Raw genomic sequence first — 22,591 nt, forward strand, 5'->3', positions numbered from 1 at the left:
ATGGTCCTTACGGAGTTCCCAGCATCCACTAGGACGTCAGAGAAAATAAGAATTTACTCACCGGTAATTCTATTTCTCGTAGTCCGTAGTGGATGCTGGGCGCCCATCCCAAGTGCGGATTGTCTGCAATACTTGTAAATAGTTATTGTTAACTAAAGGGTTATTGTTGAGCCATCTGTTGAGAGGCTCAGTTGTTTTCATACTGTCAAACTGGATATAGTATCATGAGTTGTACGGTGTGATTGGTGTGGCTGGTAAGAGTCTTACCCGGGATTCTAAATCCTTCCTTATTATGTCAGCTCGTCCGGGCACAGTGTCCTAACTGAGGCTTGGAGGAGGGTCATAGTGGGAGGAGCCAGTGCACACCAGGTAGTCATAAATCTTTCTAGAGTGCCCAGCCTCCTTCGGAGCCCGCTATTCCCCATGGTCCTTACGGAGTTCCCAGCATCCACTACGGACTACGCGAAAATAAGATTTTACTTACCGATAAATCTATTTCTCGTAGTCCGTAGTGGATGCTGGGGACTCCGTAAGGACCATGGGGATATAGCGGCTCCGCAGGAGACAGGGCACAATAATAAAAGCTTTAGGATCAGGTGGTGTGCACTGGCTCCTCCCCCTATGACCCTCCTCCAAGCCTCAGTTAGGATACTGTGCCCGGACGAGCGTGCATAATAAGGAAGGATATTGAATCCCGGGTAAGACTCATACCAGCCACACCAATTACACCGTACAACCTGTGATCTGAACCCAGTTAACAGTATGATAACAACGAAGGAGCCTCTGACAAGATGGCTCACAACAAGAATAACCCGATTTTTGTAACAATAACTATGTACAAGTATTGCAGACAATCCGCACTTGGGATGGGCGCCCAGCATCCACTACGGACTACGAGAAATAGATTTATCGGTAAGTAAAATCTTATTTTCTCTGACGTCCTAGTGGATGCTGGGGACTCCGTAAGGACCATGGGGATTATACCAAAGCTCCCAAACGGGCGGGAGAGTGCGGATGACCCTGCAGCACCGAATGAGAGACTCCATGTCCTCCTCAGCCAGGGTATCAAATTTGTAGAATTTAGCAAACGTGTTTGCCCCTGACCAAGTAACTGCTCGGCAAAGTTGTAAAGCCGAGACCCCTCGGGCAGTCGCCCAAGATGAGCCCCCTTCCTTTTGGAATGGGCTTTTACAGATTTTGGCTGTGGCAGGCCTGCCACAGAATGTGTAAACTGAATTGTATTACAAATCCAGCGAGCAATCGTCTGCTTAGAAGCAGGAGCACCCATCTTGTTGGGTGCATACAGGCTAAACAGCGAGTCAGATTTTCTGACTCCAGCCGTCCTGGAAACATATTTTTCAGGGCCCTGACAACGTCAAGTAACTTGGAGTCCTCCAAGTCCCTAGTACCCGCAGGTACCACAATAGGTTGGTTCATGTGAAAAACAGAAAACACCTTAAGGAGAAATTGAGGACGAGTCCTCAATTCTGCCCTGTCAGAATGAAAAATTAAGTAAGGGCTTTATATATGATAAAGCCGCCAATTCTGACACACGCCTGGCTGAAGCCAGGGCTAATAGCATCGTCACCTTCCATGTGAGATATTTTAAGTCCACAGTGGTGAGTGGTTCAAACCAATGTGACTTTAGGAAACTCAAAACAACATTGAGATTCCAAGGTGCCACTGGGGCACAAAATGAGGCTGTATATGCAGTACCCCTTTTACAAACATCTGAACGTCAGGCACTAAAGCCAGTTCTTTCTGGAAGAAATTCGACAGGGCCGAAATTTGAACCTTAATGGACCCTAATTTTAGGCCCATAGACAGTCCTGTTTTCAGGAAATGTAGGAAACGACCCAGTTGGAATTCCTCTGTAGGGGCCTTCTTGGCCTCACACCACGCAACATATCTTCACCAAATGCGGTGAAAATGTTTTGCGGTTACATCCTTCCTGTCTTCGACCAGGGTAGGGATGACTTCATCTGGAATGCCCTTTCAGGATCCGGCGTTCAACCGCCATGCCGTCAAACGCGGCCGCGGTAAGTCTTGGAATAGACAAGGCCCCTGCTGGAGCAGGTCCTTTCTTAAAGGTAGAGGCCATGGGTCTTCCGTGAACATCTCTTGAAGTTTCGGGTACCAAGTCCTTCTTGGCCAATCCGGAACCACGAGTATCGTTCTTACTCATCTCCCTCTTATGATTCTCAGTACTTTTGGTATGAGAGGCATAGGAGGGAACACATACTCTGACTGGTACACCCACAGTGTTACCAGAGCGTCCACCGCTATTGCCTGAGGGTCCCTTGACCTGGCGCAATATCTGTCTAGTTTTTTGTTCAGCTGGACGCCATCATGTCCACCTTTGGTTTTTCCCAACGGTTTACAATCATGTGGAAGACTTCCCGATGAAGTCCCCACTCTCCCGGGTAGAGGTCATGCCTGCTGAGGAAGTCTGCTTCCCAGTTTTCCACTCCCGGAATGAACACTGCTGAGAGTGTTATCACATGATTTTTCGCCCAGCGAAGAATCCTTGTAGTTTCTGCCATTTCCCTCCTGCTTCTTGTGCCGCCCTGTTTACGTGGGCGACTGCCGTGATGTTGTCCCACTGGATCAATACCGGCTGACCTTGAAGCAGAGGTCTTGCTAAGCTTAGAGCATTGTAAATTGCCCTTAGCTCCAGTATATTTATGTGGAGAGAAGTCTCCAGACTTGATCACACTCTCTGGAAATTTTTTCCTTGTGTGACTGCTCCCCAGCCACTCAGGCTGGCATCCGTGGTCACCAGGACCCAGTCCTGAATGCCGAATCTGCGGCCCTTTCATAGATGAGCACTCTGCAGCCACCGCAGAAGAAACACCCTTGTCCTTGGAGACAGGGTTATCCGCTGATGCATCTGAAGATGCGATCCGGACCATTTTTCCAGCAGATCCCACGGAAAGGTTCTTGCGTGAAATCTACCGAATGGGATCGCTTTGTAAGAAACCACCATTTTTCACAGGATCCTTGTGCAATGATGCACTGATACTTTTCCTGGTTTTAGGAGGTTCCTGACTAGCTCGGATAACTCCCTGGCTTTCTTCTCCGGGAGAAAACATCCTTTTCTGGACTGTGTCCAGAATCATCCCTAGGAACAGTAGACGTGTCGTCGGAAAAAACTGCGATTTTGGAATATTTAGAATCCACTCGTGCTGTCGTAGAACTACTTAAGATAGTGCTACTCCGACTTCCAACTGTTCTCTGGACCTTGCCTTTATCAGGAAAGCGTCCATATTTCTTTTAAGAAGAATCATCATTTCGGCCATTACCTTGGTAAAGACCCGGGGTGCCGTGGACAATCCAAACGGCAGCGTCTGAACTGATAGTGACAGTTCTGTACCACGAACCTGAGGTACCCTTGGTGAGAAGGCAAATTTGGACATGTAGGTAAGCGTCCCTGATATCCAGTGACACCATATCGTCCCCTTCTTCCTGGTTCGCTATCACTACTCTGAGTGACTCCATCTTGATTTGAACGCTTGTATGTAAGTGTTCAAATATTTCAGATCTCACCGAGCCGTCTGGCTTCAGTACCACAATATAGTGTGGAATAATACCCCTTCCCTTGTTGTAGAAGGGGTACTTTGATTATCACCTGCTGGGAATACAGCCTGTGAATTGTTCCCAATACTGCCTCCCTGTCGGAGGGAGACGTTGGTAAAGCAGACTTCAGGAACTTGTGAGGGGGAGACGTCTCAAATTTCCAATGTACACCTGGGATACTACGTGTAGGATCCAGGAGTCCACTTGTGAGTGAGCCCCCTGCGTGCTGAAACTCTTGAGATGACCCCCTACCGCACCTGAGTCCGCTTGTACTGCCCCAGCGTCATGCTGCGGACTTGGCAGAAGCTGTGGAGGGCTTCTGTTCCTGGGAATGGGCTGCCTGCTGCAGTCTTCTTCCCTTTCCTCTACCCCTGGGCAGATATGACTGGCCCTTTTGCCCGCCTGCCCTTATGGGGACGAAAGGACTGAGACTGAAAAGACTGTGTCCTTTTCTGCTGAGATGTGACTTGGGGTAACAAAAGGTGGATTTTTCAGCTGTTGCCATGGCCACCAGGTCCGATGGACCGCCCCTTTATACGGCAATACTTCCATGTGCCGTCTGGAATCTGCATCACCTGACCACTGTCGTGTCTTCGTCTGGCAGATATGGACATCACATTTACTCTTGATGCCAGAATGCAAATATCCCTCTGCGCATCTCGCATATATAGAAATGCATCTATAGTCAATAAAATCTTGTCCCTGTCAAGGGTATCAATATTTTCAGTCAGGAAATCCGACCAAGCCCCCTCAGCGCTGCACATCCAGGCTGAGGCGATTGCTGGTCGTAGTATAACACCAGTATGTGTGTATATACTTTTAGGATATTTTTCAGCTTCCTATCAGCTGGCTCCTTGAGGGCTGCCATATCTGGAGACGGTAACGCCCCTTGTTTTTATAAGCGTGTGAGCGCCTTATCCACCCTAAGGTGTGTTTCCCAACTCGCCCTAACTTCTGGCGGGAAAGGGTATACCGCCAATAATTTTCTATCGGAGGAAACCCACGTATCATCACACACTTCATTTAATTTATCTGATTCAGGAAAAACTACAAGTAGTTTATTCACACCCTACATAATACCCTTATTTGTGGTACTTGTAGTATCAGAAATATGTAACACCTCCTTCATTGCCCTTAAAATGAAACGTGTGGCCCTAAAGGAAAATACGTTTGTTTATTCACCGTCGACACTGGAGTCAGTGTCCGTGTCTGTGTCTGTGTCAACCGACTGAGGTAAATGGGCGTTTTTACAAGCCCCTGACGGTGTCTGAGACGCCTGGACAGGTACTAATTTGTTTGCCGGCCGTCTCATGTCGTCAACCGACCTTGCAGCGTGTTGACATTATCACGTAATTCCTAAATAAGCCATCCATTCCAGTGTCGACTCCCTAGAGAGTGACATCACCAATACAGGCAATTTGCTCCGCCTCCTCACCAACATCGTCCTCCTACATGTCGACACACACGTACCGACACACAGCACACACACAGGGAATGCTCTGATAGAGGACAGGACCCCACTAGCCCTTTGGGGAGACAGAGGGAGAGTTTGCCAGCACACACCAAAAACGCTATAATTATACAGGGACAACCCCTTATACAAGTGTTTTCCCTTATAGCATTTTTATATATGTAATCATATCGCCAAATAAGTGCCCCCCCTCTCTGTTTTAACCCTGTTTCTGTAGTGCAGTGCAGGGGAGAGCCTGGGAGCCTTCCTCACAGCAGAGCTGAGCAGGAAAATGGCGCCGTGTGCTGAGGAGAATAGGCCCCGCCCCCTTTTCGGCGGGCTCTTCTCCCGGAGTTTGTGAGATCTGGCAGGGGTTAAATACATCCATATAGCCTCAAGGGCTATATGTGATGTATTTTAGCCATAAAAAGGTATTATACATTGCTGCCCAGGGCGCCCCCCCCAGCGCCCTGCACCCTCAGTGACAGTTGGTGACTGTTGGTGAAGTGTGCTGACAACAATGGCGCACAGCTGCAGTGCTGTGCGCTACCTTATGAAGACTGAAAGTCTTCTGCCGCCTGTTTCTGGACCTCTGGACATCTTCAACTTCGGCATCTGCAAGGGGGGTCGGCGGCACGGCTCCGGGACGAACCCCAGGGTGAGACCTGTGTTCCGACTCCCTCTGGAGCTAATGGTGTCCAGTAGCCTAAGAAGCAAATCCATCCTGCACGCAGGTGAGTTTACTTCTCTCCCCTAAGTCCCTCGTAGCAGTGAGCCTGTTGCCAGCAGGTCTCACTGAAAGAAAAAAACCTAACTTAAACTTTTATTCTAAGCAGCTCAGGAGAGCCACCTAGATTGCACCCTTCTCGGCCGGGCACAAAAATCTAACTGAGGCTTGGAGGAGGGTCATAGGGGGAGGAGCCAGTGCACACCACCTGATCCTAAAGCTTTTATTATTGTGCCCTGTCTCCTGCGGAGCCGCTATATCCCCATGGTCCTTACGGAGTCCCCAGCATCCACTAGGACGTCAGAGAAATAGAATTACCGGTGAGTAAATTCTTATTTTTATCTGTGAAGAGCACAGGGCGCTAGTGGCGAATTTGCCAATCTTGGTGTTCTCTGGCAAATGCCAAACGTCCTGCACGGTGTTTGGCTGTAAGCACAACCCCCACCTGTGGACGTCGGGCCCTCATACCAACCTCATGGAGTCTATTTCTGATAGTTTGAGTAGACACATGCACATTTGTGACTTGCTGGAAGTCATTTTTCCAGGGCTCTGGCAGTGCTCCTCCTGTTCCTCCTTGCACAAAGGCGGAGGTAGCGGTCCTGCTGCTGGGTTGTTGCCCTCCTACGGCCTCCTCCACGTCTCCTGATGTACTGGCCTGTCTCCTGGTAGCGCCTCCATGCTCTGGACACTACACTGACAAACACAGCAAACCTTCTTGCCACAACTCGCATTGATGTGCCATCCTGGATGAGCTGCACTAACTGAGCCACTTGTGTGGGTTGTAGGGAGGTCATACAAGCACGTGGAGGCCACACACACTACTGAGCCTCATTTTTACTTGTTTTAAGGACATTACATCAAAGTTGGATCAGCCTGTAGTGTGTTTTTCCACTTTAATTTTGAGTGTGACTCCAAATCCAGACCTCAATGGGTTAATAAATTTGATTTCCATTGATAATTTTTGTGTGATTTTGTTGTCCGCACATTCAACTATGTAAATAACAAAGTATTTAATAAGAATATTTAATTCATTCAGATCTAGGATGTGTTATTGTAGTGTTCCCTTTATATTTTTGAGCAGTGTATTATTTTTGGAAGCTTTCTCCTCGGAAATATGCCTCATTTTTAATGGTATCCGGCCTGTAGGTCGACCACACTTAGGTCGACAGTCATTAGGTCGACCACTATTGGTCAACATGCATTAGGTAGACATGGTTACTAGGTCAATATGTACAAGGTCGACATGACAAAAGGTCGACATGAGTTTTTCACAATTTTTTTCCATTTTTTAACTTTTTTATACTGTACGATCCACGTGGACTAGGAGTGGGAACGGTAATCTGTGCTGAGCGCAGCGAGGCACCTTGCCCGAAGCATGGCGAGCGAAGCAAGCCATGCGTGAGGGCACGGTGTACTAATTGGGGTTCCCAGTCACTCTACGAAGAAAACAACACAACCCCCCGAAAAAGAAAAGAAAACAACAACCTCATGTCGACCTTTTGTCATGTCGACCTAATGCTGGTGTTGACCTATTTTAGGTGTCGACTTAGTTACTGTTGACCAATAGTGGTTGACCTAGACACTGTCGACCTAAGCGTGGTTGACCCTATGAACCACACCCATTTTTAAATAAGAATTTACTTACCGAGAATTCTATTTCTCATAGTCCGTAGTGGATGCTGGGGACTCCGTAAGGATCATGGGGAATAGCGGCTCCGCAGGAGACTGGGCACATCTAAAGAAAGCTTTAGGACTATCTGGTGTGCACTGGCTCCTCCCCCTATGACCCTCCTCCAAGCCTCAGTTAGGATACTGTGCCCGGACGAGCATACACAATAAGGAAGGATTTTGAATCCCGGGTAAGACTCATACCAGCCACACCAATCACACCGTATAACCTGTGATCTGAACCCAGTTAACAGCATGATAACAGAGGAGCCTCTGAAAGATGGCTCACAACAATAATAACCCGATTTTTGTAACAATAACTATGTACAAGTATTGCAGACAATCCGCACTTGGGATGGGCGCCCAGCATCCACTACGGACTATGAGAAATAGAATTATCGGTAAGTAAATTCTTATTTTCTCTAACGTCCTAAGTGGATGCTGGGGACTCCGTAAGGATAATGGGGATTATACCAAAGCTCCCAAACTGGCGGGAGAGTGCGGATGACTCTGCAGCACCAAATGAGAGAACTCCAGGTCCTCCTCAGCCAGGATATCAATTTTGTAGAATTTTACAAACGTATTTGCTCCTGACCAAGTAGCTGCTCGGCAAAGTTGTAAAGCCGAGACCCCTCGGGCAGCCGCCCAAGATGAGCCCACCTTCCTTGTGGAGTGGGCATTTACAGATTTTTGGCTGTGGCAGGCCTGCCACAGAATGTGCAAGCTGAATTGTACTACCAATCCAACGAGCAATAGTCTGCTTAGAAGCAGGAGCACCCAGCTTGTTGGGTGCACACAGGATAAACAGCGAGTCAGATTTCCTGACTCCAGCCGTCCTGGAAACATATATTTTCAGGGCACTGACAACGTCTAGCAACTTGGAGGCCTCCAAGTCCCTAGTAGCCGCAGGCACCACCAATAGGTTGGTTCAGGTGAGACGCTGAAACCACCTTGGGGAGAAACTGAGGACGAGTCCTCAATTCCGCCCTGTCCGAATGGAAAATCAGATAAGGGCTTTTTCAGGATAAAGCCGCCAATTCTGACACGCGCCTGGCCCAGGCCAGGGCCAACAGCATGACCACTTTCCATGTGAGATATTTTAACTCCACAGATTTAAGTGGTTCAAACCAATGTGACTTTTGGAACCCAAAAGTACATTGAGATCCCAAAGTGCCACTGGAGGCACAAAAGGAGGCTGTATATGCAGTACCCCTTTTACAAACGTCTGAACTTCAGGGACTGAAGCTAGTTCTTTTTGGAAGAAAATTGACAGGGCCGAAATTTGAACCTTAATGGACCCCAATTTCAGGCCCATAGACACTCCTATTTGCAGGAAATGTAGGAATCGACCCAGTTGAATTTCCTCCGTCGGGCCTTACTGGCCTCGCACCACGCAACATATTTTCGCCAATTGCGGTGATAATGTTTTTGCGGTTACATCCTTCCTGGCTTTGATCAGGATAGGGATGACTTCATCCGGAATGCCTTTTTTCCTTCAGGATCCGGCGTTCAACCGCCATGCCGTCAAACGCAGCCGCGGTAAGTCTTGGAACAGACAGGGTCCTTGCTGGAGCAGGTCCCTTCTTAGAGGTAGAGGCCACGGATCCTCCGTGAGCATCTCTTGAAGTTCCGGTTACCAAGTCCTTCTTGGCCAATCCGGAACCACGAATATAGTGCTTACTCCTCTCCATCTTATCAATCTCAGTACCTTGGGTATGAGAGGCAGAGGAGGTAACACATACCCTGACTGGTACACCCACGGTGTTACCAGAGCGTCTACAGCTTATTGCCTGAGGGTCCCTGGACCTGGCGCAATACCTGTCGAGTTTTTAATCATGTGGAAGACTTCTGGGTGAAGTCCCCACTCTCCCGGGTGGAGGTCGTGCTGAGGAAGTCTGCTTCCCAGTTGTCCACTCCCGGAATGAATACTGCTGACAGTGCTATCACATGATTTTCCGCCCAGCGAAGAATCCTTGCAGCTTCTGCCATTGCCCTCCTGCTTCTTGTGCCACCCTGTCTGTTTACGTGGGTGACTGCCGTGATGTTGTCCGACTGGATCAACACCGGCTGACCTTGAAGCAGAGGTCTTGCTAAGCTTAGAGCATTGTAAATGTCCCTTAGCTTCAGGATATTTATGTGAAGTGATGTCTCCAGGCTTGACCATAAGCCCTGGATATTCCTTCCCTGTGTGACTGCTCCCCAGCCTCGCAGGCTGGCATCAGTGGTCACCAGGACCCAGTCCTGAATGCCTAATCTGCGGCCCTCTAGAAGATAAGCACTCTGCAACCACCACAGGAGGGACACCCTTGTCCTTGGTGACAGGGTTATCCGCTGATGCATCTGAAGATGCGATCCGGACCATTTGTCCCGCAGGTCCCACTGGAAAGTTCTTGCGTGGAATCTGCCGAATGGGATTGCTTCGTAGGAAGCCACCATTTTACCCAGAACCCTTGTGCATTGATGCACTGAGACTTGGCTCGGTTTTAGGAGGTTCCTCACTAGCTCGGATAACTCCCTGGCTTTCTCCTCCGGGAGAAACACCTTTTTCTGGACTGTGTCCAGGATCATCCCTAGGAACAGAAGACACGTCGTCGGAACCAGGTGCGATTTTGGAATATTGAGAATCCAATCGTGCTGCCGCAACACTACCTGAGATAGTGCTACACCAACCTCCAACTGTTCCCTGGATCTTACCCTTATCAGGGAATTGTCCAAGGAAGGGATAACTAAAATTCACTTCCTTCGAAGGAATATCATCATTTCGGCCATTACCTTGGTAAAGACCCGGGGTGCCGTGTACCATCCATACGGCAGCGTCTGAACTGATAGTGACAGTTCTGTACCCTAAACCTGAGGTACCCTTGGTGAGAAGGGTAAATTTTGACATGAAGGTAAGCATCCTTGATGTCCCGAGACATCATGTAGTCCCCTTCTTCCAGGTTCGCAATCACTGCTCTGAGTGACTCAATCTTGAATTTGAACCTCTGTACGTAAGTGTTCAAAGATTTTAGATTTAGAATCGGTCTCACCGAGCCGTCCGGCTTCGGTACCACAACAGTGTGGAATAATACCCCGTTCCCTGTTGCAGGAGGGGTATCTTGATTATCACCTGCTGGGAATACAGCTTGTGAATGGCTTCCAAAACTGTCTCCCTGTCAGAAGGAGACATCGGTAAAGCCGACTTTAGGAAACGGCGAGGGGGAGACGTCTCGAATTCTAATTTGTACCCCTGAGATATCACCTGAAGGATCCAGGGGTCTACTTGCGAGTGAGCCCACTGCGCGCTGAAATTCATTGAGACGGGCCCCCCACCGTGCCTGATTCTGCTTGTAAAGCCCCAGCGTATACTGAGGGCTTGGCAGAGGCGGGAGAGGGTTTCTGTTCCTGGGAACTGGCTGATTTCTGCAGCCTTTTTCCTCTCCCTCTGTCACGGGGCGGAAATGAGGAACCTTTTGCCCGCTTGTCCACGAAAAGACTGCGCCTGATAATACGGCGTCTTCTCATGTTGAGAGGCGACCTGGGGTACAAACGTGGAATTCCCAGCTGTTGCCGTGGCCACCAGGTCTGAAAGACCGACCCCAAATAACTCCTCCCTTAATAAAGCAATACTTCCAAATGCCGTTTGGAATACGCATCACCTGACCACTGACGTGTCCATAACCCTCTACTGGTAGAAATGGACAACGCGCTTAGACTTGATGCCAGTCGGCAAATATTCCGCTGTGCATCACGCATATATAAAAATGCATCTTTTAAATGCTCTATAGGCAAAAATATACTGTCCCTATCTAGGGTATCAATATTTTCAGTCAGGGAATCCGACCACACCAACCCAGCACTGCACATCCAGGCTGAGGCGATTGCTGGTCGCAGTATAACACCAGTATGTGTGTAAATACCTTTTAGGATACCCTCCTGCTTTCTATCAGCAGGATCCTTAAGGGCGGCCATCTCAGGCGAAGGTAGAGCCCTTACAAGCGTGTGAGCGCTTTATCCCCCCTAGGGGGTGTTTCCCAACGCACCCTAACCTCTGGCGGGAAAGGATATAATGCCAATAACATTTTAGAAATTATCCGTTGTTATCGGGGGAAACCCACGCATCATCACACACCTCATTTAATTTCTCAGATTCAGGAAAACTACAGGTAGTTTTTCCTCACCGAACATAATACCCCTTTTTTGGTGGTACTCGTATTATCAGAAATGTGTAAAACATTTTTCATTGCCTCAATCATGTAACGTGTGGCCCTACTGGAAGTCACATTCGTCTCTTCACCGTCGACACTGGAGTCAGTATCCGTGTCGGCGTCTATATCTGCCATCTGAGGTAACGGGCGCTTTAGAGCCCCTGACGGCCTATGAGACGTCTGGACAAGCACAAGCTGAGTAGCCGGCTGTCTCATGTCAACCACTGTCTTTTATACAGAGCTGACACTGTCACGTAATTCCTTCCAACAGTTCATCCACTCAGGTGTCGACCCCCTAGGGGGTGACATCACTATTACAGGCAATCTGCTCCGTCTCCACATCATTTTTCTCCTCATACATGTCGACACAAAAGTACCGACATACAGCACACACACAGGGAATGCTCTGATAGAGGACAGGACCCCACTAGCCCTTTGGGGAGACAGAGGGAGAGTTTGCCAGCACACACCAGAGCGCTATATATATACAGGGATAACCTTATATACGTGTTTTTCCCCTTATAGCTGCTGTATAGTTAATACTGCACCTAATTAGTGCCCCCCTCTCTTTTTTTAACCCTTTCTGTAGTGTAGTGACTGCAGGGGAGAGACAGGGAGCTTCCCTCCAACGGAGCTGTGAGGGAAAATGGCGCCAGTGTGCTGAGGAGATAGGCTCCGCCCCTTTTTCGCGGACTTTTCTCCTGCTTTTTTATGGATTCTGGCAGGGGTTAAATGCATCCATATAGCCCAGGAGCTATATGTGATGCATTTTTTTTGCCATCCAAGGTGTTTTTATTGCGTCTCAGGGCGCCCCCCCCAGCGCCCTGCACCCTCAGTGACCGAAGTGTGAAGTGTGCTGAGAGCAATGGCGCACAGCTGCAGTGCTGTGCGCAACCTTGTTGAAGACAGGACGTCTTCTGCCGCCGATTTTCCGGACCTCTTCTGCCTTCTGGCTCTGTAAGGGGGCCGGCGGCGCGGATTTGGGACCCATCCAAGCTGGGCCTGTGATCGTCCCTCTGGAGCTAATGTCCAGTAGCCTAAGAAGCCCAATCCACTCTGCACGCAGGTGAGTTCGCTTCTTCTCCCCTTAGTCCCTCGATGCAGTGAGCCTGTTGCCAGCAGGTCTCACTGAAAATAAAAAACCTAATCTAAAACTTTCACTAAGAAGCTCAGGAGAGCCCCTAGTGTGCACCCTTCTCGTTCGGGCACAGAGATCTAACTGGGGCTTGGAGGAGGGTCATAGGGGGAGGAGCCAGTGCACACCAGATAGTCCTAAAGCTTTCTTTAGATGTGCCCAGTCTCCTGCGGAGCCGCTATTCCCCATGATCCTTACGGAGTCCCCAGCATCCACTTAGGACGTTAGAGAAATACTGATTAGCTGCACAATAACCCTTTTAGTATTTTGTTATATAGTGGTCTGATTCAATAAATCACATTTATACACTACATAGCTCAGAAGCAAATCACATGATTTTATACAGGTCAAGGCTCCCACAGCTTTGCTTCCTGATGGTTCCATGTACACAAACTTTGTTCCATGCACAAAGTGATTACAAATATTGTATAAAATGACCTTCAGGCTCTGTGTATAAGGTGTATATGAAACATAAATGCATTCTGTGTTTAGACTTGGGTCTCATGCCTAAGATATCTCATTGTGGTAAGTAAATATTCTAAAATACGGAAATATCCAAAATCCTAAATACTTCTGGTCTCAGGCATATCGCATATGGGAGACTCAACCTGTAATACATAATGTCCTGCCTGGAACCTTACCTAACAAGACCAGAATGACGCTTATTTCAGATTAACAAAGCTACAGTATGTAGGGGCCTATTTAATTAATAATCGGGTTTTAGAACCAATAATTATAAATTGTTATTGCTGCTTACGGCGGCAATAAGAAATTAAGGGGGACATGTACTAAGCAGTGATAAAAGTGGAGTAGTGAGCTAGTGGAGAAGTTGCCCATGAAAACCAATCAGCATTAACGTAACATTTATAATTTGCATACTGTAAAAGTATACAGAGCAGCTGATTGGTTGCCATGGGCAGCTTCTCCGCTGGCTCACTTCTCCACTTTTATCACTGCTTAGTACATGTCCCCCTAAGTTTCGCCCAGATGCATGAAATCACACAAGTAGGGAAATGTGATGTGTGAAAGTGATCACTTATGCAATCGTTTGGAAGCCGTCTGCGCTACTGTGCATGTGCAGTTATCAAACTACGCATGTGCAAGTTGCCGTTGCTAGAGAGAGATCCTACGAGAAATGGTAAGTGTTGTATGGTGTAGCCTATGGGTAACGATGGCTAACACCATCTGAAGGTACCGGTACTGTTAGCTACCAGGGATACTGCTCTCCAAAATGTGCTCTGTACATTTCACATTTGCGATCAGGATTTGGAGGGATGGGGACCACAGCAGATATCTCCTGCATGTAGATGCTAGAACCAAGGGAGGAGCAAGGGCGGCAGTATAGTACTTTTACTATCCACGTCAACAACTACCCATACTTGCCTACCTGACCCTCTTCATGAGGGAGAAAATAAGATTTTAACCTACCGGTAAATCTTTTTCTCCTAGTCCGTAGAGGATGCTGGGGACTCCGTAAGGACCATGGGGTATAGACGGGCTCCGCAGGAGACATGGGCACTCTAAAGAACTTTTAGTATGGGTGTGCACTGGCTCCTCCCTCTATGCCCCTCCTCCAGACCTCAGTTAGAAAAACTGTGCCCAGAGGAGATGGACAATATGATTTTGTTAATCTAAGGGCAAGATACATACCAGCCCACACCAACCACACCGTATAACCTGGAATATACGCAACCAGTTAACAGTATGAACAAAAACAGTATCAGTCAAAGACCGATCTCAACTGTAACATAACCCTTATGTAAGCAACAACTATATACAAGTCTTGCAGATTTAGTCCGCACTGGGACGGGCGCCAGCATCATCTACGGCAGAGGTTCTCAAACTCGGTCCTCGGGGGCCCACACAGTGCATGTTTTGCAGGTCTCCTCACAGAATCGCAAGTGAAATAATTAGCTCCACCTGTGGACCTTTTAAAATGTGTCAGTGAGTAATTAATACACCTGTGCACCTGCTGGGTTACCTGCAAAACATGCACTGTGTGGGCTCCCGAGGACAGAGTTTGAGAACCTCTGCTCTACGGACTAGGAGAAAAAGATTTACCGGTAGGTTTAAAATCTTATTTTCTCTTACGTCCTAGAGGATGCTGGGGACTCCGTAAGGACCATGGGGTTTATACCAAAGCTCCAAACCTGTCCGGGAGAGTGCGGATGACTCTGCAGCACCGATTGAGCAAAAGCGAAGTCCTCATCAGCCAGGGTATCAAACTTGTAGAATTTTGCAAAAGTGTTTGAACCCAAGCAAGTAGCTGCTCGGCAAAGCTGTAAAGCCGAGACGCCTCGGGCAGCCGCCCAAGAAGAACCCACCTTCCTAGTGGAATGGGCCTTTACCGAATTTGGTAACGGCAAATCCAGACGTAGAATGAGCCTGCTGAATGGTGTTACAGATCCAGCGAGCAATAGTCTGCTTAGAAGTAGGAGCGCCAACCTTGTTGGCTGCATACAGGACAAACAGAGCCTCTGTTTTCCTAATCCTAGCCGTCCAGGCTACATACATTTTTAAGGCCCTGACTACATCCAGGGACTTGGAGTCCTCCAAGTCACCTGTAGCCACAGGCACCACAATAGGTTGGTTCATATGAAATGAAGAAACCACCTTAGGCAAAAATTGAGGATGAGTCCTCAACTCTGCTCTATCCAGATGGAAAATCAAATAGGGGCTCTTGTGAGACAAGGCTGCCAACTCTGACACCCGCCTTGCAGATGCCAAGGCCAATAACATGACCACCTTCCAAGTGAGAAATTTTAAGTCAACCGTTTGAAGAGGTTCAAACCAGTGAGATTTTAGGAACCGTAACACCACGTTAAGGTCCCATGGTGACACTGGGGGCACAAAAGGGGGCTGGATATGCAGCACTCCCTTCACAAAAGTCTGGACTTCTGGGAGAGAAGCCAATTCCTTCTGAAAAAATACAGACAGGGCCGAAATCTGTACTTTAATGGAGCCTAACTTCAGGCCCATATCCACTCCTGTCTGTAGGAATTGGAGAAAACGGCCCAGATGGAAATCCTCCGTAGGAGCATTCTTGGCCTCACACCAAGATACATACTTCCTCCAGATACGGTGATAATGCTTCGCCGTCACCTCCTTCCTAGCCTTTATCAGAGTAGGGATGACTTCCTCCGGAATACCTTTCCCCGCTAGGATTCGGTGTTCAACCGCCATGCCGACAAACGTAACCGCGGTAAGTCTTGGAACACGCAGGGCCCCTGCTGCAACAGGTCCTTCCTGAGAGGAAGAGGCCACGGATCTTCTGTGAGCATTTCCTGAAGATCTGAATACCAGGCCCTTCGAGGCCAATCTGGAACAATGAGTATTGTCTGTACTCTTCTTCGTCTTATGATCCTCAATACTTTTGAGATGAGAGGCAGAGGAGGGAACACATAGACCGACTGAAACACCCATGGTGTCACTAGGGCGTCTACAGCTACTGCCTGCGGGTCCCTTGACCTGGCACAATACCTCCGAAGTCATCATGTCTATTTGAGGAAGTCCCCAATGACTTGTTATCTCTGCAAAGACTTCTTGATGAAGTCCCCACTCTCCTGGATGGAGATCGTGTCTGCTGAGGAAGTCTGCTTCCCAGTTGTCCACTCCCGGTATGAAGACTGCTGACAGAACGCTTACGTGATTTTCCGCCCAGCGCAGAATTCTGGTGGCTTCCGCCATTGCCACTCTGCTCCTTGTCCCGCCTTGATGGTTTACATGAGCCACGGCTGTGACGTTGTCTGATTGAATCAGCACCGGAAGGTCGCGAAGAAGATCCTCCGCTTGTCTCAGGCCGTTGTATATGGCCCTCAATTCCAGCACGTTGATGCGTAGACAAGCCTCCTGGCTTGACCATAGTTCCTGAAAATTTCTTCCTTGTGTGACTGCTCCCCATCCTCGAAGGCTCGCGTCTGTGGTCACCAGAACCCAGTCTTGAATGCCGAACCTGCGACCCTCTAGAAGGTGAGCACTTTGCAGCCACCACAGGAGAGACACCCTGGCCCTGGGGGACAGTCTTATCTTTTGATGTATTTGCAGATGGGACTCTGACCATTTGTCCAGAATGTCCCACCGAAATGTCCTCGCATGAAACCTGCCGAAGGGGATGGCCTCGTAGGCTGCCACCATTATCCCCAGAACTCGAGTGCATTGATGAACAGACACTCTTTTTGGTTTTAGCAGATCTCTGACCATGTTCTGGAGGTCCTAGGCTTTTTCCATTGGGAGAAAAACCCTCTTCAGTTCCGTGTCCAGAATCATGCCTAGGAATGATAGTCGGGTCGTTGGAACCAATTGTGACTTTGGCAGATTGAGAATCCAACCGTGCTGTTGTAGCACTCTCAGGGAGAGTGATACGCTCTTCAGCAATTGATCTCTTGATCTCGCCTTTATCAGGAGATCGTCCAAGTACGGGATAATTGTGACTCCCTGCCTGCGCAGGAGCACCATCATCTCCGCCATCACCTTGATGAAAATCCTCTGTGCCGTGGAAAGCCCAAACGGCAACGTCTGAAACTGGTAATGACAGTCCTGTACAGCGAATCTCAGGTACTCCTGATGAGGAGGATATATGGGGACATGAAGGTAGGCATCCTTCACGTCCAGTGACACCATAAAATCCCCCCCTTCCAGACTGGATATCACAGCCCGGAGCGATTCCATCTTGAATTTTAATTTTTTCAAGTACAGGCTTAGGGATTTTAGATTTAAAATGGGTCTGACCGTACCATCCAGCTTCGGGACCACGAACAGGGTTGAATAGTACCCTTTTCCCTGTTGGACCAGGGGAACCCTGACAATCACTTGCTGCTGACACAGCTTTTGAATTGGAGCTAATACTACTTCCCTCTCCGGGGGTGAAGCTAGCAAGGCCGACTTGAAAAATCGTCGAGGGGGCACCTCTTCGAATTCCAGTTTGTAACCTTGGGATACAATTTCCATCGCCCAAGGATCCACGTCTGAAAGAACCCAGACCTGGCTGAAGAGTCGAAGACGTGCCCCCACCGGTGCGGACTCCCTCCGTGGAGCCCCAGCGTCATGCGGTGGATTTAGCAGAAGCCGGGGAGGACTTCTGCTCCTGGGAACTAGCCGAAGCAGCTGTTCTTTTTCCTCTACCCTTACCTCTGGTGAGGAAGGAGGAGCCCCGACCTCTTCTGGACTTATGCGACCGAAAGGACTGCATCTGATATTGTGGAGTTTTCTTTTGCTGTGGGGGAACAAAAGGCAAAAAAGTCGATTTACCCGTGGTAGCTGTGGAAACCAGGTCCGCAAGACCATCCCTAAATAAAACTTCACCCTTGTAAGGTAAAACCTCCATATGCTTCTTTGAGTCGGCATCACCCGTCCATTGGCGGGTCCACAGAGCTCGCCTCGCAGAAATTGCCATGGCATTGGCTCTGGAACCAAGCAGCCCAACGTCTCTTTGAGCGTCTCTCATATATAAGACTGCGTCTTTAATGTGACCTAAGGTCAGTAAAATGGTATCCCGGTCTAGGGTATCAATGTCAGCAGATAAGGTATCTGTCCCGCCGCAACTGCACTACAAACTCATGCCGACGCTATCGCCGGCCTATGCGTATAAATAGATTTTAAGGTAGTTTCCTGTCTTCGATCAGCAGGATCCTTGAGGGCTGCTGTGTCTGGAGACGGAAGCGCCACCTTCTTGGACAGACGCGTTAAAGCCTTGTCCACCCTGGGCGAGGATTCCCACCGTACCCTGTCCTGTGCAGGGAAAGGGTACGCCATAAGAATCCTCTTGGGAATCTGCCGTTTTTTGTCTGGAGTCTCCCAAGCTTTTTCAAATAATTTGTGGGGGAAAGGTTACCTCAGGTTTTTTTTTTATTCCTTAAACATGTGCACCCTCGTGTCAGGGACAGGGGGATCATCTGTGATATGCAAAACATCTTTTATTGCAATAATCATATAATGAATACTTTTGGCCACCTTTGGGTGTAACCTCGCATCATCGTAGTCGACACTGGAGTCAGAATCCGTGTCGGTATCAGTGTCTGCTATTTGGGATAGGGGACGTTTTTGAGACCCTGAAGGGCCCTGTGACCCAGTCAAATACGAGGATTGACTCCCTGCTTTTTCCCTGGACTCTGCTTTATCCATTCTCTTATGTAATATGGTCACATTTGCATTTAATATATTCCACATGTCCAACCAATCATGAGTCGGCGTTGCCGACGGAGACACCACAATCGTCTGCTCCACCTCCTCCTCGGATGAGCCTTCCGCTTCAGACATGCCGACACACGCGTACTGAGACCCCCACACACACACAGGGATATATCTATAAGGGGACAGTTCCCCAACAAGGCCCTTTGGAGAGACAGAGAGAGAGTATGCCAGCACACACCCAGCGCCAACTGACACTGGAAACAATTCCCAGATATAGCGCTTTTATATATATATAATCGTGTAATACACTCACTGTGCCTACAAGTGCCCCCCCCCCCTCTTTTCAGCCCTGTGTCACCATGTTCAGCAGGGGAGAGTCCGGGGAGCCAGCTTCTCTGCGGATCTCTGTGGAGAAAATGGCGCTGGTTAGTGCTGAGGGACCAAGCTCCGCCCCCTCCAGCGGCGGGCTTCGGTCCCGCTCAATTGTATAAAAAATGGCGGGGGATTTATCCATTAACTGCCTCCGCAGCCTATATGCTATAATTGCCAATCCAGAGGTATATATTGCTGCCCAGGGCGCCCCCCCTGCGCCCTGCACCCATCAGTGCCTGCTAGTGTGTGTAGTGTGTGGGAGCACTGGCACGCAACGTTACCGCTTGCCGTTTACCTCAGGGAAGATCTGAAGTCTTCTGCCGCCGTGAAGTCTTCTTTTCTTCTTATACTCACCCGGCTTCTATCTTCCGGCTCTGTGAGGAGGACAGCGGCGCGGCTCTGGGACGGACGGGGGGGGAGACCTGCGTTCCGACTCCCTATGGAGCTAATGGTGTCCAGTAGCATAAGAAGCAGAGCCTATCACTTAAGTAGGTCTGCTTCTCTCTCCTCAGTCCCACGATGCAGGGAGCCTGTTGCCAGCAGTGCTCCCTGAAAATAAAAAACCTTACAAAATTATTTTTCAGAGAAGCAGGAGAGCTCCCCTGTAATGCACCCTATCTCCTCTGGGCACAGGATCCAACTGAGGTCTGGAGGAGGGGCATAGAGGGAGGAGCCAGTGCACACCCATACTAAAAGTTCTTTAGAGTGCCCATGTCTCCTGCGGAGCCCGTCTATACCCCATGGTCCTTACGGAGTCCACAGCATCCTCTAGGACGTCAGAGAAAATATTTTGTTCCTGGACTTTCCTGGTAATGTATGCTTGCCATCACCTGTGGTGAAACACCTTTCTTATCAATTAACTAGCTCACCACAGGTGATGGCAATCATACATTACCAGTAAAGTCCAGGAACAGAGTATTTTCTCCCTCATGGAGAGGGTCAGGTAGGCAAGTATGCAACTACCATACCCTCCAACACTGCTGTGCCGAACACCGGTACAAATTTGGGAAAGGGCGTGACCATGGATAAAGGGGCATGGCCCCGTGGCGCTCCCATAGGACTTAGTCTGATTGGGAGACGCCAAAACCAGGCACAAAGTCCTTTTTGGCCAGTACAGACCATAAACAAATGGTACTGTACTGGACAAAAATTTACAGTTGAACTGCCCCGCTTAGCAGCTACCTGGAGGCGAGCGAAGCGAGCCCGCGATGGGTTGGTTCTAAATCGGAGTGGGAGAAGGGACCTTCTGACGTCAATAGGGGAGGAGACGCGTCACCAGGGAGAGGAGCTACGGCCGAACAGGATACCCGAGAAGTAGGCTCGCTTCGCTTGCCACCGGGTTACTAAAGGTAATAGTTGGTGGCGTGGATAGTAGAGGAACTATCCCGCTGGCCTAGCTCCTCCATTTTGTGTCGTGGCACCTCCCCCTGACGTAAAAGGTCCCTTAGGCCACTTGAATCTAGCATCTACCGCCCGCGATGGTACATTTCGGATACCATATTCTGGCCTTGCTCCATCCCTGGTGACGTCAGAGATCCTTTACCAAACATGGTATTAGCCATAACCCTCTCCTGCAGTACTCCTCACATACATCCTGGGAATGCTTACATTTGCGGGTATCCCTGGAAAACGGACGTTTTCAGGGGATTGCCAGCAAAATATATAAATTCATTTACCCCTATTAGTGGCAGCAAAATGCCTCCATAATGAGGACAGATGGGCTCCGTACATCCTTTCCTCTAGTGCTGGGAAAGGCATGAGATGCAAATCAACCTGATGTCACTAGCAGGCGCCGTCGGCGAATAATAATAACAGCTGCTGCTGCTGGCGGAAGTGGCGGCGGACGAACATCTCGCAGGTTGGTGCAGGCGCTCAGGTCGCTTTAATCAGTGTGTCCTCCCGTAGCTGCGGTACACCAGGGTCAGTGCTTGCTGCAGGTATGTGTTTCTCCCACGGTGACGAGCACATTCCTACTGCCCGAGTTTCGCTATTCTCCCGTATGCTGACAGTAGTGTGCGGGGAGGGGGCTGCTATTACTGCTACAGGCTTATGGCAGTAACACCACAGTTTATCCTGTACGCCTGTGCTGAGAGAAATGTGAAAGTGGGTAACACAGGAGCGATGGCCTCACGTTACTGTCAGACTCATAACTGCAATGTAATAGGGGCTTTGTACTACAATCTGACAATGCGTCCACAATATTTAGGAACTGACACCTTTAGTTAGCAGTATGAATGCAAATATATATTTCTCTGACGTCCTAGTGGATGCTGGGAACTCCGTAAGGACCATGGGGAATAGCGGCTCCGCAGGAGACTGGGCACATCTAAAGAAAGCTTTAGGATCACCTGGTGTGCACTGGCTCCTCCCCCTATGACCCTCCTCCAAGCCTCAGTTAGATTTCTGTGCCCGACGAGAAGGGTGCACACTAGGGGCTCTCCTGAGCTCTTTGTGAAAGTTTTAGTTTAGGTTTATTATTTTCAGTGAGACCTGCTGGCAACAGGCTCACTGCATCGAGGGACTAAGGGGAGAAGAAGCGAACTCACCTGCGTGCAGAGTGGATTGGGCTTCTTAGGCTACTGGACATTAGCTCCAGAGGGACGATCACAGGTTCAGCCTGGATGGGTCACCGGAGCCGCGCCGCCGTCCCCCTTACAGAGCCAGAAGAGCGAAGAGGTCCGGAAAAATCGGCGGCAGAAGACGATCCTGTCTTCAGATAAGGTAGCGCACAGCACCGCAGCTGTGCGCCATTGCTCTCAGCACACTTCACACTCCGGTCACTGAGGGTGCAGGGCGCTGGGGGGGGCAGCGCCCTGAGACGCAATAAATCGATAAAAAAAACCTTATATGGCTAAAATAAATGCATCACATATAACTCCTGGGCTATATGGATGCATTTAACCCCTGCCAAAACATACAGAAAAAGGATGATAAGGACGCCGAGAAAGGGGCGGAGCCTATCTCCTCAGCACACTGGCGCCATTTTCCCTCACAGCTCAGTTGGAGGGAAGCTCCCTGGCTCTCCCCTGCAGTCACTACACTACAGAAAGGGGTTAAAAAAGAGAGGGGGGCACAAATTAGGCGCAGTATATAACAATACAGCAGCTATAAAGGGAAAAACACTTATATAAGGTTATCCCTGTATATATATATATATAGCGCTCTGGTGTGTGCTGGCAAACTCTCCCTCTGTCTCCCCAAAGGGCTAGTGGGGTCCTGTCCTCTATCAGAGCATTCCCTGTGTGTGTGCTGTGTGTCGGTACGTTGGTGTCGACATGTATGAGGAGAAAAATGATAAGGAGACGGAGTAGAGTGTCTGAAATTGTGTTGTCACCCCCTAGGGGGTC

At 49.1% G+C, this 22,591-nt stretch overlaps 2 protein-coding genes across 7 annotated transcripts in view; one reads left to right on the forward strand and one right to left on the reverse strand.

Annotated features, from left to right (window-relative positions):
- PIP4P1 (phosphatidylinositol-4,5-bisphosphate 4-phosphatase 1) overlaps positions 1-21,004 on the reverse strand; it is a 71,421-nt gene extending 50,417 nt beyond the window's left edge. Inside the window, exon 1 of the mRNA XM_063913472.1 lies at positions 20,921-21,004. Coding sequence (XP_063769542.1) covers positions 20,921-21,002 — 82 coding nt within the window. The 5' untranslated portion in view covers positions 21,003-21,004. The remainder of the gene's footprint in view (positions 1-20,920) is intronic.
- The window catches only part of EMC4 (ER membrane protein complex subunit 4), a 51,775-nt gene continuing 49,607 nt past the window's right edge, over positions 20,424-22,591 (forward strand). The window contains exon 1 of one of the 6 annotated variants that reach the window (XM_063913479.1): positions 20,424-20,593. Coding sequence is in view for 1 of the 6 variants with exons in the window: in XM_063913473.1 (XP_063769543.1) it covers positions 20,793-20,795 (3 nt within the window). In the remaining 5 variants the exon portion in view is untranslated. Of the gene's footprint in view, positions 20,594-20,773; positions 20,796-21,014; positions 21,182-22,591 lie in introns of those variants that run through there. The other 5 variants (XM_063913473.1, XM_063913477.1, XM_063913478.1 and 2 more) reach the window with 5 other exon arrangements.

The sequence above is a fragment of the Pseudophryne corroboree genome, chromosome 1, assembly GCF_028390025.1.
Source record: "Pseudophryne corroboree isolate aPseCor3 chromosome 1, aPseCor3.hap2, whole genome shotgun sequence".
NCBI classification, from domain to species: domain Eukaryota; kingdom Metazoa; phylum Chordata; class Amphibia; order Anura; family Myobatrachidae; genus Pseudophryne; species Pseudophryne corroboree.